The 15,327-nt window shown below is 34.8% G+C and overlaps 2 protein-coding genes across 2 annotated transcripts in view; both read right to left on the reverse strand.

Annotated features, from left to right (window-relative positions):
* LOC111776867 (putative respiratory burst oxidase homolog protein H) overlaps positions 1 to 4,609 on the reverse strand; it is a 6,866-nt gene extending 2,257 nt beyond the window's left edge. Inside the window, exons 1-7 of the mRNA XM_023656265.1 lie at positions 4,226 to 4,609; positions 3,975 to 4,140; positions 3,735 to 3,897; positions 2,140 to 2,934; positions 1,225 to 1,320; positions 1,019 to 1,137; positions 829 to 931 (exon numbers count right to left, since the gene is read on the reverse strand). Of these exons, the coding sequence (XP_023512033.1) occupies positions 829 to 931; positions 1,019 to 1,137; positions 1,225 to 1,320; positions 2,140 to 2,934; positions 3,735 to 3,897; positions 3,975 to 4,140; positions 4,226 to 4,421 (1,638 nt within the window). The 5' untranslated portion in view covers positions 4,422 to 4,609. The remainder of the gene's footprint in view (positions 1 to 828; positions 932 to 1,018; positions 1,138 to 1,224; positions 1,321 to 2,139; positions 2,935 to 3,734; positions 3,898 to 3,974; positions 4,141 to 4,225) is intronic.
* Positions 4,610 to 4,766: 157 nt separating this feature from the next.
* Positions 4,767 to 10,382, reverse strand: LOC111776797 (putative respiratory burst oxidase homolog protein H). Its single transcript, XM_023656169.1, has 13 exons — positions 9,851 to 10,382; positions 9,564 to 9,729; positions 9,329 to 9,491; positions 8,435 to 9,235; positions 7,558 to 7,653; positions 7,354 to 7,469; positions 7,150 to 7,252; positions 6,909 to 6,997; positions 6,073 to 6,238; positions 5,885 to 5,998; positions 5,662 to 5,793; positions 5,486 to 5,564; positions 4,767 to 4,993 (listed from the first exon to the last, which is right to left on the reverse strand). Exons 1-13 carry the CDS (start codon positions 10,197 to 10,199, stop codon positions 4,881 to 4,883), a joined length of 2,487 nt encoding a protein of 828 aa, XP_023511937.1. The 5' UTR covers positions 10,200 to 10,382; the 3' UTR covers positions 4,767 to 4,880.
* Between the last annotated feature and the right edge of the window lie 4,945 nt (positions 10,383 to 15,327).

The raw sequence follows: 15,327 nt of genomic DNA on the forward strand, positions 1-15,327 counted from the left end.
TTTTTTTTTTTTTTTTTTTTTTTTTTTTTTTTTCCAAATCTGATCGGACATAGTGTAATAGCCCAAGTCCACAGCTAGTAGATATTGTTCTTTTTAGACTTTCCATTTCGGGTTTCTCCTCAAAGTTTTAAAACACGTTTGTTAGAGACGCCAACGTTATGGAAGTTCCTGGATTGTGTGAAATAAGAGTTGTACCAAAGGCACCCTATGATTTCATAATCAAAAATGGAAAATTGACCTAAGGGGCGGATACCTTTTTTTGTTATCTAAAGGCAAAGACTCTGAAGTGACTTGAGCCCCAAAACTAGGTTGGGTGCAGGGGGTCGATCTTTCTTTTCTTACTCAGGGTGCTTCATCTCAGGTTCTTGCAGTTGAACATGCTGAAGGTTCCACACCCTTATAAGCAATAATTCGTTCCCCTCTCCAACCGATGTGGGATCTCACAATCCACCCCCTTGGGAGGCCAGCGTCCTCGCTGGCACATCGCCTGATGCCTGACTCTGATATCATTTGTAACAGGCGAAGCCCACCGCTAGTAGATATTGTCCACTTTGGCCGGGTACATATCGTCGTCAGCCTCAAGGTTTTAAAACGCGTCTATTAGGGAGAGGTTACTCTCCAACCGATGTGAGGTCTCAACCAAACCATCCTAAATGTATCCAATCTCCAAAACATTGCTAGAGAGAATTAACGTAAGAATACATATTGCCTCTAAGAAACTTATAGAAGTACTAGTGTTAACCTGTCAATCTATACCTAGCTCAACTGGGTAAGACATTATATTCTTTTAACATGTTATATTCGAGTTTGGAGTATTGTCGAGTATACCTTTCCAAATCTGTTCATGAGCTCGGATGTCCAATCTCCTTGATTAAGTATATGGAGACTTAAATAGTCATCTCCTGGTGCAGAAGTGATAGAGAATGGATGCCTGTATGTTTCCAGTGATAAAAACATCCCAATTAGTCAACTCATTGTTCTCATAGATAAGTAGTTCTTAAAATATGAGAGATATCACCATTGCAATTTTGATATATCCTTGCACTTGACAAACAGATACATCCCACTTTCATACTTGAATCCTTCTGGTTTTGTCAAGTATAGTGCTACCAGAGCATTTCTGCTATACACTACTGCCTGTAAAGTCCAAGAAAAACACCAAAAAAGTAAGTCTTGTTTGGTTCCAATGAACTTAAGAGAGAATTTCTTATATTTCATCTGTACCTTTTTTACTTTGACTTCATGTTTTTGTTCGTTGAAGCTTATATTAAGTCTCTCCATTGCGTATAGAACTAATGGGAATGCAACGTACACCCATGTCTGCATATGAAGAGACATCATAAAGTTTAGGGACTTTTTAGATATATTTTAACGTTGAGAGACCTACTAAACATGTAACGGCCCAAGCCCACCACTAGCCGATATTGTCCGCTTTGGGCTTTCCCTTCCAGGCTTTTCCTCAGGATTTTAAAACAGGTCTGCTAGGGAGAGGTTTCCATACCTTTATAAGGAAGGATCCGTTCTCCTCTCCAACTGATGTGAAATCTCACAATCCACCCCCCTTGAAGGCCCAACATCTTCGCTGGCACACCGTTCGGTGCCTGGCTCTGATACCATTTATAACGGCTCAAGCCCACCGCTAGTAGATATTATCCTCTTTGGGCTTTCTCTTCCGGGCTTTCCCTCAAGATTTTAAAACGTGTCTACTAGGGAGAGGTTTCCACACCCTTATAGAGAATGCTTTGTTCTCCTCCCTAACCAACGTGGGATCTCACAATCCACCCTCCTTGGGAGCCCAGCGTCCTCGCTGGCACATGGTTCGGTGTCTGACTCTAATACCATTTGTAACGGCCCAAGCCCACCGCTAGCAGATATTGTCCTCTTTGAGCTTTCCCTTCCGGGCTTCCCCTCAAGGTTTTAAAACGCATTTACTAGGGAGAGGTTTCCACACCCATATAAAGAATGATTTATTCTCCTCCCCAACCGATGTGGAATCTCACAAAACACAAAGTTAAACGAGCCATTTCATGATTCTAACAGATCCAACACATCCATTCTAAACTTGATATTAACAATATGAACAAAAACAGTAGCTTTAGATTAAGACCAATACGACGGGGCGGGGGGCGATATACATACCGTTCGATTCAACCAATCCCAAGCTAGGGATTGGAAGTAGCCATGAAGAATCAGCAAGACATAGACCAGAAAAAGCAAATGATGTGCATACCAGAAGGCATTGAAACCTATCAAATGATGAAAGGATTCCTGTAACTTCTTCTCACTCTTTCTAAGTGAAGGAATTGCCAGAGTGAAGCTGTAGGCCATTATAACGACCATGAGGATTCCAGTAACACCAGGAACACTTGAAAGCAAATCACAGTAACCTGCCTGCTTGGACTCAAAATTTGGGCCAAGAATTTCCTTGAGTTTGTCGCTTAGACATGTGGACAATATTGGAAACCCACATCCCAAATGCATAATCATATGAACAAAAGTGGCCAATGAAATGGCTACACCAACCAGCATGTGAAAGGAAATATGATCATCAAAAGGGAATATGGAGCTGAGAAATGTGGATCTAAGTGTGGTTAATGTGCCTCTGCAAGCAAGAAACAGAATCAGACCCATATTGAATTTCAGAGTCTCGGCTGATCCCTTAGCAGTACCAATGCAATAACCCATCAGTTTAAACGTTTCCTTCTCCTTGTATTCCATGTATTTCCAAAGAAACAGACCCAAATTTATGGCTAACCACAGTATTAAAACCCAGATTCTTTTCCTGTTATCGTTGATTATTTCTATTGTTTCTCTCACAAAATTGCTGGTTGAAACATCCTGATGCTGCAACATTTTGGTTTCTTCAGGATGCTGCAACATTTTGGTTTCTTCAGGATTCCACAGTTCTCGGATTACAAGGTTCAAATGTTCAATCTGTTGAAGACATCAATTCTTTCAGATGAATTTCAAGTGAGTTTATACCTATTATATATTTAATCTTGAAATTTGAATTTACATTAAGCAAAACTATATATTATATATATTTTTTAATAAGATTATTATGATATTTTATTTTTTAATTAAAATTATACGAAAAATGGAAGTTATCATTAAAAAGTTTCATTGAAATGAATAGTTTTTTCGTCCAAGAACTTGGTCCCGAAAATAAATTGAGAATTTCAAAAGGATAGAGATTGAAATAGGTAGGGTGTAATAGCTTAAGTCCACCACTAGCAGATATTGCCTTTAGAATTTCTTTTTCGGGCTTCCCCTCAAGGTTTTTAAAAGCGAGGGAGAGGTTTCTACCCCTTATGAAAAATGTTTTGTTCCCCTCTCCAATTGATGTGGAATCTCACAATCCACCTTCATTCGGGGGCCAGCGTTCTCGCTGTCACTTGTTCTCCTCTTCAATTGATGTGAGACCCCCTCAATCCACCCCTTTGGGGCCAGCGTCCTCACTGGCACACCACCTAGTGTCCACCCCCCTTCGGGGTTCAACCTCAAGTGTTACATGGAGAGACAAAATGTTATTTTTGGTGAAGGGACGAGATTGAGGATTGAAATAGGCGGCGGACAGGGACGAGGAAGGTTTTCCCGTCCCACTCCACCGCGTGAACATATTTAACCTACTTATTAATGTTCATTCTAACGCTAGAAATCATGTTAAAACTATGTGACTAATTTGTCTTAAAAAATATTAAAGGCATTCTTGTTTTACTTGGTTATTTTAGTACCTCAATAAACCCATTGCCGTCTGGATCAAGCTCTTTTACGATCATAGATGCGTAGGATTCAATTTGTTTCTCAATACTTGTCAACTTGTTTGCAGAAGCAGTCCACTTTAGTACAGTCTCCACCTCTTTCTTTGAGATCTTATTATCATCATTCTTGTCACACCTAACAACAAATTTCAAATCCATAAGCGGATGAATTAGGAACCAATTTAATGCTTCAAGTTTGGGAGAGAAGCTTACAAATCGAAGAAGATCTCAAGCCTGGTATCCAGATCATCCTTATCCAATTCTTCCCAAAACACCTTCAATTGTTGCAGAGTAATCCCTTTCTCGGGCTCCACCTTTTTTCTCTTAGACAATACATCAAACAGTTCGTGTGCAAAGTATTTGGAGTCCTCATTCATGCCTGAAACAGAATCAACAAACACAAATTTCACAATATTTGTAAGCAAAATAGAGATTAAATCATAGAGAAATAGAGATAGTTTCACCAATGCAGGCTCCGAATTCGTCCCTGGAAAGTTTTACGTATTCCACTTGCCCGCGAAATTTCTCCGCAACTTCCTCCCATGAGTTCGCGAATGAACCATTCAGAAAGCTCAACAAGTGAAGGTGTTTATGCTCTTTTTTATTTCCAGCAACCGGCGGAGAAGGCTCGCCGCGTTCTGCTGGATTATCTTTCGCCATTCTTTCTCAGCTCTCAGTTTCAGAGTGTTGGAGAATGGTGATGAACTGAAGAGTCAAGTGTCAGCTTAAATCATAACCAGTTTTATACCAAACTTGGATTGTTCTCTAGGAATATTAATTACTTGCGTGGTTCCTGTTCGAGAATTATGGGAGAAGAAGGCTGGAAAATTTTACATCATGAACAAGCTTAGAACAGAACAATATATTGATTTGGCTGTGGCATCAGATCTTTTAGCTGTATGGGTAGCAAGCAAAGCTACATTCCTTCTCTAACAGATCCTTAATTTTTAGTAATCAAAGCTTAGTTCGAATTTAAACAATGCTTATGGGCTCAATTTATAAAAATAAAAAATATAATAAGTAAAAGGATAATTATTAAGACAAGAAATTTCAAAATCACTTAATATGATGGCTTCAATTTTACAACTTCTTTTTGAAGTGTTTGGTGGGGAAAGGTTGCTAAAAATTCTCCTTGTGGAAACGAAACCTTGTTGATCTTGAGCTGTCGCTGAAATTTTGGCAGTGACCCCGCAATTCCTTAACGAGAGTGTATGGTCCACAGTAAAACACACCTGAAACCGACGAGAGAGCGTGTTAGATCACCACCTAATCCAACTCAAAAGTAGAGTTCCACCATAGTGTTAGACGAACACGACTCTCCACAATGGTATGATATTATCCACTTTGAGCATAAGTTCTCATGGGTTTGCTTTAGTTTTTCCCAAAATGCCTCACACGAATGGAGAGAGTATTCTTTGATTATAAACCCATTATGATTCCCTAAATTAGCCGACGTGGGACTTTCATCATCCAACACACAGAAACCATCAACGCGTAGCTCAATTCACCTAAAAACAAAATGACTTTAAAAGAGTTCGGACCCATTAAGTGAAAATGATTTCAAGGATTTCGACCACAGAACCCGTCAAATCATAAGCTCAATCCACCAAAAGCTAAATAACTTTAAAGAGTTCGAATGCTAAGGACCGATTAAATTACCTCTCAATCCAAAAGCTTAAATTAGCTTAACCCATTTTGTTTAGATTAGAGGCTCGATTTCTCACCTATTTGAGAGCCTTTGTGTCTAGATGCCAACTCTTCGAAAACTTTCTCCCAGTTCGGTCTCGCAAAATGAGTCCTTATCTGTGGTACAGTTGTGTTAAAATAACATACAAGCCTATGAGGATTGAAAGAGAATTTGGATGGAAAATTTTGTTGTGTAAATTGTGTTCATGATTACCCGGCTACCAGAGACAACGTCCACTTCTTCCCCTCTAGATTTCTGAATTTGTTGAAGCATGGTGATGAGCACGGATCGGGCGTCTCCTTCCTCGTGCATACAACTTAAGTGGTTGTGCATTTCTATTATTTTCTGCAATGATTCAAATGAAGAAAGTTGATTACTTGCAGGTAGAATGGATATAGAATTAAGTGATTTTCTTGTTTAAACACGGTCGACGTACGTCGTGATCGTACTCGGCAACGTCATCCATGACACCTTTAAACCAATCAAATGATGCCTGTTCCTTTGTCACCCAATAGAAATATGCTCTTTTTGGGACCTTTGGGGCATCGTTCTGCAATTATGCTTGGATTAGTTCCCGGACTTTCACAAAAATGTCAACAGTTTGGTTTGGTTTGCTTTACTTACAGTGTGGGAGTCACTTTGTTTGATGTGGTTTAGTAAATCTTTCAAAATGCTGATCATTGGAGTAGCCCCAATCCCAAGGCCTATGAGCAAGAGAATGTCATACTTCTCGTAGCTCTGTGCAGGGGCTCCATATGGTCCTTTGATGAATATCTGGGGATATTTCTTACTGCAAATGCAATACCAACCTAGTTAACCATTTCTGGATTGAAAATGCGTCACAAACCGTAACAGCCCAAGCCCATCGTTAATAGATATTGTCCGCTTTGGCCCGTTACGTATCACCGTCAGCCTCACGGTTTTAAAACGTGTTTGCTAGGGAGAGGTTTCCACACCCTTATAAGGAATGCTTCATTCCCCTCTCCAACCGATGTGAGATCTCACAATCGGCCCAGCGTCCTCGCTGGCACACCACCCAGTTCTGGCTCTGATATCATTTGTAACAGCTCAAGCCCACCGCTAGTAGATATTGTCCACTTTGGCCCGTTACGTATTGCCGTCAACCTCACGGTTTTAAAATGCGTCTACTATGGAGAGGGTCTAGCCCTACTCCGACTAGTGCCTCGATCTGTCCTATGACTGGCTCTGATACAACAACCATCAGGCGGTGTGCTAGCGAGGACGCTGGCTCCCCAAAGGGGGTGGATTGTGAGATCTCACATCAGTTGAGAAGGGACGAAACATTCCTTATAAGGGTATAGAAACCTCTCCATAGTAGACACGCTTTAAAATCGTGAGGCCAACAGTGATACGTAACGGACCAAAGCGGACAATATTGGTTAAGAGTAGGCTTGGCCTATTACACAAACTAACTCGGAACGACCCGATTTTTCGCTCACCTTGATTCCGAAGGAACGTAATCCAAAAACGTTTTGGTTTCCAGTCTAGCAATTCCCCCCTTCCTCTTTTTAGTTTCAGGTTCACAGACCTGCATTTCCTCTGTGTTTAGTATGTAGAAATGGAGGGAAAAACAGTAAAATGTGATGAACTTTATACCAGTTTGGAATGCAATTTAACACTATCAGAAAACACAAATAAATAGAGGGCACAAGAGCTTGACAGTTGAAACAAGTTTATTACCTCTTTAAATTTGTTTCTGAGCTCTTCTGTCCAATCTCCTAATGCACGTATATGGACACTTAAGTAGTCATCGCCGGGTGCAGAAGTGATAGAGAATGGATGCCTGTATTCAGTGAAAAACATCCCAATTCAAGTGATCATACTTCCAAATACCCTAAAATATAATCGACCTCTAAATAGAAATAGATCGATATGAGCTATTACCATTCAAAATTTGATATATCCGGGCACTTAATAAACAGATACGTTCCACTTTTGTACACAAATCCTGGAGGTTTCGTCAAGTACAGAGCTAGAACGTTTCCATTATAAACTACTCCCTGAAAAATCCGAGAAAACCAGAAGAACTTGTTTAGCTTGCACGGCCAAACCTCCAAGAAAAGATAAATGGCTTGCAGATCTTAGTACCTTTATCACATTGACTTGATGGTAAAATTCGTAGAACTTTATAACAAGTCTCTCAATCACATATATAAGTACTGGAACTGCAATGTACATCCATGTCTGCAAATGGAGAGATGACAGACATTGAGATCATTGTTGTAATTCACTGGTTTGTTCAGTTTGAACTATTGTTTTGCTCCTTTTAACTGTTATCCAAAATTTTTGCTCATTCACTGATTATCTCTCCTGAACTTGACATTGTTTGTACCAGCACCCACCATTAGTAGCTATTGTCCGCTTTGGCTCGTTATGTATCGCCATCAGCCTACTAGGGAGAGGTTTCCACACCCTTGTAAGAAATGTTTCGTTCCTCTCTCCAACCAATGTGGGATCTCACAATCCACCTCTTTGGGAGCCAGCGTCCTCACTGGCACACCGCCTGGTGTTTGGCTCTGATGTCATTTATAATAGCCTAAGCCCACCGCTAGCAGATATTGCTGTTTTGGCTCATTACGTATCACCGTCAGCCTCATAGTTTTCAAACGCGTCTACTAGGGAGAGGTTTCCACACCCTTACAAGGAATGTTTCGTTCCCCTCTCCAACCAATGTGGGATCTCATAATCCATCCCTCTTGGGGTCCCAACGTCTTCACTGGCACACCACCCGGTGTCTAGCTCTGATACCATTTGTAACAGTCCAAGCCACCACTAGCAGATATTGTCCGCTTTGGCGCATTATGTATCGATTTTAAAATGCGTCTACTAGAGAGAGGTTTCCACGTCCTTATAAGGAATGTTTCGTTCCTCTTTCTAACCAATGTGAGATCACACATTGGTAATTGGTGATATGAATGAAGATATAAACATTAGATTAATAGCAATACGATGACAATAGACGTACCGTTTTCTTGTACCAGTCCCGAGCCAGGAATATGAAGTAGCCATGAAGAATCAGCAGGACATAGCACAGAACAAGCAAATGATGTGCATACCAGAAGGCATTGAAGCCTGCCAAATGTTGAAGCAGCGGAGGTAACTTGTCTTTACGCTTTCTGAATAAAGGAGTTGCCAATGTGAAGCAAAAGGACATTATAATGATCATGAGGATTCCAGTAACACCAGGAACACTTGCAACCAAGTCAGGGTAACTTGGCTGCTTGAAGTCAAAATTTGGCCCAAGAATTGCCATGAACTTGTTGTTTGAGCATGAAGTCAATCTGGGAAAATCACATGTCAAATGCATTGTGACATGAAGAAAAGTGCCCACCGAAATGGCTACAGCAACCAGCATGTGGAAATTGATATTATCATCAAAAGGGAATATGGAGCTGAGAAAGGTGGATCTAAGTTTGGTTAATGTGCCTCTACAAACAAGAAACAAAATGAGAGCCATATTGAATTTGAGAGTCTCAGCTGCTCCCTTTGCAACACAAACACAATAACCCATCACTTTAAACGCCCCCTTCTCTCTGTACTCCATGAATTTCCAAACAAATAGTCCCAAATTTATTGCTACCCACAGTGTCAAAACCCAGATTCTTTTCCAGTTCGTCATAATAACTTCTTCTGTTTCCTTCAGAAATGCTGGAGTATTGCAGATTCCTAGAATCGGGGACGCCGGAAGTTTAGAATATTGTTTCTGCAATCGTTTTTCTTCTTCAGAGCTCCACATTCCTCTCACTAGAATTTCCATATGCTCAATCTGTTTAAACCCATATCAGTTCTTTTAGCTAGAGTTTTAAGCGAGAAGGAATTTGATCTTCCTGTTCTTCCTAGTTTATTTTTCAACAAGTACCTCAATAAACCCATTGCGGTCTGGATCAAGCTCCTCCATGATCAGAGATACGAACGTTTCAGATTCTTTCTCAAGATTGTTCAATTTGTTTGCAGAAGCGCTCCATTCCAATACCGTCTTCACCTCTTCCCTTGAGATCTTCCCGTCGCCATTTTTGTCACACCTGAAAACACTCGAGTTCTTCAGAATCTACATTTCAGGATCAGAAGGAAAAACATATAAGAGAGTTTTATACAAATCAAAGAATATCCGAAGCCGAGAATCTAGGTCTTCTTTTGTCAAATCATCCCAAAACGCTCTCAATTCCTGCAGCGTAATCCCTTTCGCTGCCATTATCTCTCGTCTCCTTGCCAATACATCATACAGTTCCCCAGCAAAATCCGTCGTGTCTTTTTTCATCCCTAAATAAGAACAGCAACCGATGATCCAAATATTCATTTAGCTAGAAAAAAAAAAAAAAAAAAAAAAAAAAANAAAACAAGAAAAACGAGATTAATCACACAGAGAGGACGAGAAATTCACCAATGCAGGCTCCAAATTTGTCTCTAGAAAGTTTTCCATCAGGCGCTAGTTGACGAAAACGCTTCTCTATTGCTTTCCATGCTTCCTCTTCTTTTCCGGCTATGGAACCTTCCAGAAACCTCAACATGTTAAACCCCTTCCGTCGTCTTCTCATTCCGACGAACGACTGAGAAGTCTCGACGGCAGTCTTCTTCATATCGCCATTGCAGTTGCTCTGCTTCCAGTCCGATTGGTTTAAATCTCTTAGTTCAGAGGTTTTCTCGTAGGCCACCATGTGATCGATTTCAATGCTCTCCAGTAGACACTCTGCTGGATTTTCTTTCACCTTCTTTTCATCTGAGAACTCCATCAGCTTTTCACTTCAAACTCACCAAGAAAAACAATCGAGAAATGAGTTGCAGAGTTCGTATTTGAAGCTCTATTGTGTGGTTATGGTGATTTGAAGTATGAACAGAGTGTTCGAAGGAAGGTGGGGAAGATGATGGCCAGCCTGAAAGTGGTGGTTGACTAAGAGTAACAAAGACTCGACTGCCCGGTGCGAGATTTTGAGAATTATAAGTCCAAATAAATAATAATTTTAAATTTTTTATTATATTTTAAAAATAAACATCATCAAACCATCAAAATGCTGCCAATGCCCAATAACCAAATTCCTATATTATTCACTAAAAAATACGTCATTTTAGTGATCTTCCACGTCACTAATGTATATATCTCGAGCCATACGTATTAAACTAAAAATGTAATAGCTCAATAATATATGGTAGCGGTGAACTTTGACCGTTGCAAATAGTATCAAACCCAGACACAGAGCAGTGTGCCAACGAAAACACTGGACTCCTACCTCTCCGTAACAAACACGTTTTAAAATCGTGAAGCTGACATCAAAACAGACAATATTTGCTAGTAGTGAACTTGGACTATTATAAAATAAAAAAAAAAACGTCCCTATGTTCACATTTGAGCAAATTTAGGCATCACTAAAACATATATTGAAACTCCGTCCTTATTTTGTTGAATTAAGAAACGCCGTTATATTCACATTTTAGTGTAAGAGTCTATTATGTAATTTAAAGTCCGAGAGTTGTTAAACTAATGTTATAAAGTATAATAATCAACCGAACTTATAAAGCGTTCACACTATAATATAGTTTTTTTAATACGTACTTTTTCATTTATTACCTAATTATTTTGTATTTATTTATTTATATTCTTGTTTGATAGCTAAAATACAATCCAATAAGTTTAGGATTTTTTAATAAACAATATTTCTATTTAAAAAAAAAAGTAATTTATATAAGACTGTAATAATTAAAACTATAAAGTCAATATCTAATCTAACCAATTATTTTAACATCTACTTTCGTGAATTAATTTTTTAACTTAAAAAAATATATTTATTTAATAAAGTAACGATATAAGTTATCGAACGGCTAAAAAAATTCCACTTCTAATAAAAAAATAAAAAACGACAAGTCATATGATTTGCTCGGTCAAATCAGCTCTCCTGCCTTATAAACGCCATTTATGTAAGATTATATACAAATTATAAATTATAAAATTTATACTTAATTTATTTATATATATATATATATATATATATATATATATATATATAAGATTATATACAAATTATAAATTATAAAATTTATACTTAATTTATTTATATATATATATATATATATATATATATATATATATATAAGATTATATACAAATTATAAATTATAAAATTTATACTTAATTTATTTATATATATATATATATATATATATATATATATATATATAAGATTATATACAAATTATAAATTATAAAATTTATACTTAATTTATTTATATATATATATATATATATATATATATATATATATATAAGATTATATACAAATTATAAATTATAAAATTTATACTTAATTTATTTATATATATATATATATATATATATATATTAGATTAAACTTGTAGGTTTTTTTTTTAAATAATTATTACACGTTTTAATTAATTATTTCATATAGTTAAGACCGTTTATCTATTAATAAATAAATAAACTGTATAAAATTGAAATGAAAGAGGTTAGAGAAAATTACTTAATAGACGTTTTTTTAATTAATCTGAATATAAAAGTTTAAACAAAAATATTTGTATGGATATAAATATTTATATATATTTTATATTTTTCAAATGAAAATAAATATTTATTATTCAACGCAGAAGAGAATTCCATTTTTTTTTTAATTCTTTTTATTTATTTATTTATTTATTTATTGAGGTTTTGGATCGCACGTCTAATATGAATTACGAATTAAAAATAACGCTACCAACTTAGGCGGATATATAGGTCTCATACACAGATTTTCTAAAATTAAATAAATAAAACCACAAAATATTTCGTTTATTAAAAAAAATCATTTAATTTCTTTAATTTAAAAATATTTCGATTTAAAATTTGAAGCCTTCGTGATGATTCAACGACAAAACCTCTTTGTTTAATATTTATAATATTTGCGTATTGATGTGACAATCTTTGATAAAGTTTGCTGAACATGTTCTTTGTTATTGTAAGATCTATGATTAAATTATAAATTTAATTTATATAATTTAAATAAACTTGTAATTTAGTTTATATAACTTTAATCTTAATTTTCAAATTTTATAAATAATAAAAAACAACTATATCCGTTAATTCTATTTTTTATTCCATTATAGGGATAAAATTGTAATTTAACGAACGGTTTTACTAGTCGAATTTATACCTAATCAATCATTTAAAGACTATACATCAATTTGTTAATAAATAAAGATAATTTTTATTTTATTTTAGATTATAAACTTGAAATATGTATTATATAACTTTATTAAATAATAATTATATGGTTTTTTAATAACGTAGGTTCATAAATTAATTAATGTAAATTTTTATTCAACTTCAGTAGTTAACCTAACTATTTTTCTTTTTAATTATATTATCAGACGAATTTACTTAGCCGCCTACATTAAGCTTTTTTATTATTTATTTTTAATAGGCCAATTTTTAAATTGTAAAGAGAGTAATATTGTAAAAAATTATATTTAATAAATTAAACTGAAACGTACTAGAAAAAAAAAATATTTACACTAACATCAATTTTATGGAAACAATTTCATAATTACTATAATTATTAACGTATAAACTTAAAATTTTAATATTTACTTTAAATTACTATAATTAAAAATTAAAATATTCTCTCAAAATTACATTCATAAGGTCTCGAACTTACTACCTCAGGAAGAAAATTAATTGTTATTATTTTTGCTTTTGCAATAATTTAATTGAAAATAATAATTCAAACTTATCCTCGATCGTTGAAGCTCTGGTGTTTATCCAATACTTTTATTTATTTATTTATTTATTTATTTATTTTTCTATTTAGTGGGAGAATGATAAACCCATAAAATTGTTTAAAAATAAATTGGTGATTACCCACCCAACTTTAATTATTAAAATAAATTAAAATAAAATTAGGAAGTAATTGCTTTGGCACGGTCAGGGGTGAGCTGTGGAGCACGTTCTATTTCTGAATTTTTTAGATTTATCTGAAATAAATATTTTTATGTTTATTTATTTAGGGAATATAAAGACGTGTTGTTTATATTTGTACCAAATTTAGAGTGAATACTTTGAGCCTTATTCAATTTATAAATATATGTATATAATAAATATTTAGCCATCGTGGATTTAATTGGCTATATTGTCAATTGGGTAGGTGAAAATAATCATAATTAAATTAAATTAATTTTAATCTACAGTGACTTCTCACCTAAAAACATAAAAATAACATGATTTTCAAAGTTGGGCCCATTTGGTTCATGGAAATAAGAGGTCACAGTGGGAAATTATTTGCAATCATCTTGTTTGATGTTAATAATTTATTTGTTTTTTTTTCTATGGTTGTCATGATTTTTTTTAATCTCTTATTTTTGTTTCGTTATTTATTTATTTTTTTCCATTTTTTAATCGGTTTTATCTTATAAAACATGTGAAAACATTATTAATTTTTGATAATTTGAACGCAGTTAGAAATTCATTTTATTAGTCGGTGGAGAAAAAATTTTAAATTTTGTACCCACAACTACTGATATGAACTAAGAGACATCAATCATACAATATACTTCAATGAATATGCGAAGAAAATATTGTTGAAATTATTAAAAGATATTTCAATTCATGCCACATTGAAAAAAAAAAAGAAAAGAAGTTTCATGGTGCATTACAATTTAGAGTAATTTAGAGTTATTGTATTTCATTAATGTATTTTAAAACTTTTTATTTACTTTAGGTTACAATGTTAGTTATGGTCATTACATAGGAATGTTACAACTATTGAAATGACTTTAATAGTTTCATTTTGAGACGGTAAAAGTCATGTATGTGGTAGGAGACTTAAAAAAAAATATAGTAAAGGGAGCATCTGTACTTTATTTAGCCAATGGCTAAATTTATTTGCAATTCTACGTAGTTTAGGTTGCATGTAGAATCATTTAAGCACGACGTGATCAATTTTGCTTGTGGAGTGATTCGAATCTCAAATAAGTGTTCTTGCGTTAGATATTTGATCAACAAGAATCATTCAAGCTAGACATGATCGATCTTGCTTGTAGAGTGATTCGAATCTCAAACAATGTTCTTGCCATGAGATATTCGATCAACAAAGTAATCCGAATCTTACTCCATTTGTAGTGATTCCTTATTTTATAAGGTACCGTACTAAAAAACTATTAAACTATTAAGGGGTTACATATAAAATTTATATTTAATTCTGATTAAAGTTTTTGATGGTATGGATTAAAGTATTAAAATTTTAAAAATATAAAAACTAAATTGTTACCATTTTTTTAAAACTAAATATAAAAACTAAAAATATAAAAACTATTAAGGGCTCTAGGGCCATTTCGAACCTTACGGAGCCCAGTTGGAAAGTTGGGCTTTTGAAAGCCCACTAACAATTATTGAACTTACGAGCCCATTGGACCACTGGGCTTTTAGACCATTACATTTTACCCAACTAGGTGACGGCCTTCTGGTTTTGTTGACGGAACCAGCCCCAAACTCTCACCTTAAAAATTACGAAAATTATTTCCATTTAATTTTAAATATTATTTAGATTATTCACTTTCAATAAAATTTAATTTAGTTCTTGTTAAATTACAATTTTAATCTTTAAACTATTTATTTGGTTTGTAAATTTTAAATTTTAATTTTATATTTAAGAGGTTAGTGAAATATTGTTTTTTTTTATAAATAAATTGATAATTAATTTATTGGAAATAAAATTGAATTTTAATTTTATATTTTAGAGATGGGGGAGAGTCCGAAGGTGGCCTGCCCGTCCGTGCCCGCCCGTGCCCGAGTTGACTCACTGGTCTGGTCTGGGTCGTCTCGTCTCTGGCTGAGGACTATGTTGTTTTTTTTTTTTTTTTTTTTTTTTTTTTTTTTTT

Source organism: Cucurbita pepo, chromosome LG16, assembly GCF_002806865.2.
Source record: "Cucurbita pepo subsp. pepo cultivar mu-cu-16 chromosome LG16, ASM280686v2, whole genome shotgun sequence".
In the NCBI taxonomy this organism is placed as follows: Eukaryota; Viridiplantae; Streptophyta; class Magnoliopsida; order Cucurbitales; family Cucurbitaceae; genus Cucurbita; species Cucurbita pepo.

Excerpts from the sequence above, each read along its gene's own strand:
- LOC111776797 (XM_023656169.1), bottom strand. The coding sequence starts at position 10,199 with ATGGAGTTCTCAGATGAAAAGAAGGTGAAAGAAAATCCAGCAGAGTGT. Across the intron at positions 7,654-8,434 it reads GGGACTGGTACAAGAAAACG|ACATGGATGTACATTGCAGT; the intron begins GTACGTCTATTG and ends CTCCATTTGCAG. Across the intron at positions 7,253-7,353 it reads GATATATCAAATTTTGAATG|GCATCCATTCTCTATCACTT; the intron begins GTAATAGCTCAT and ends CACTGAATACAG.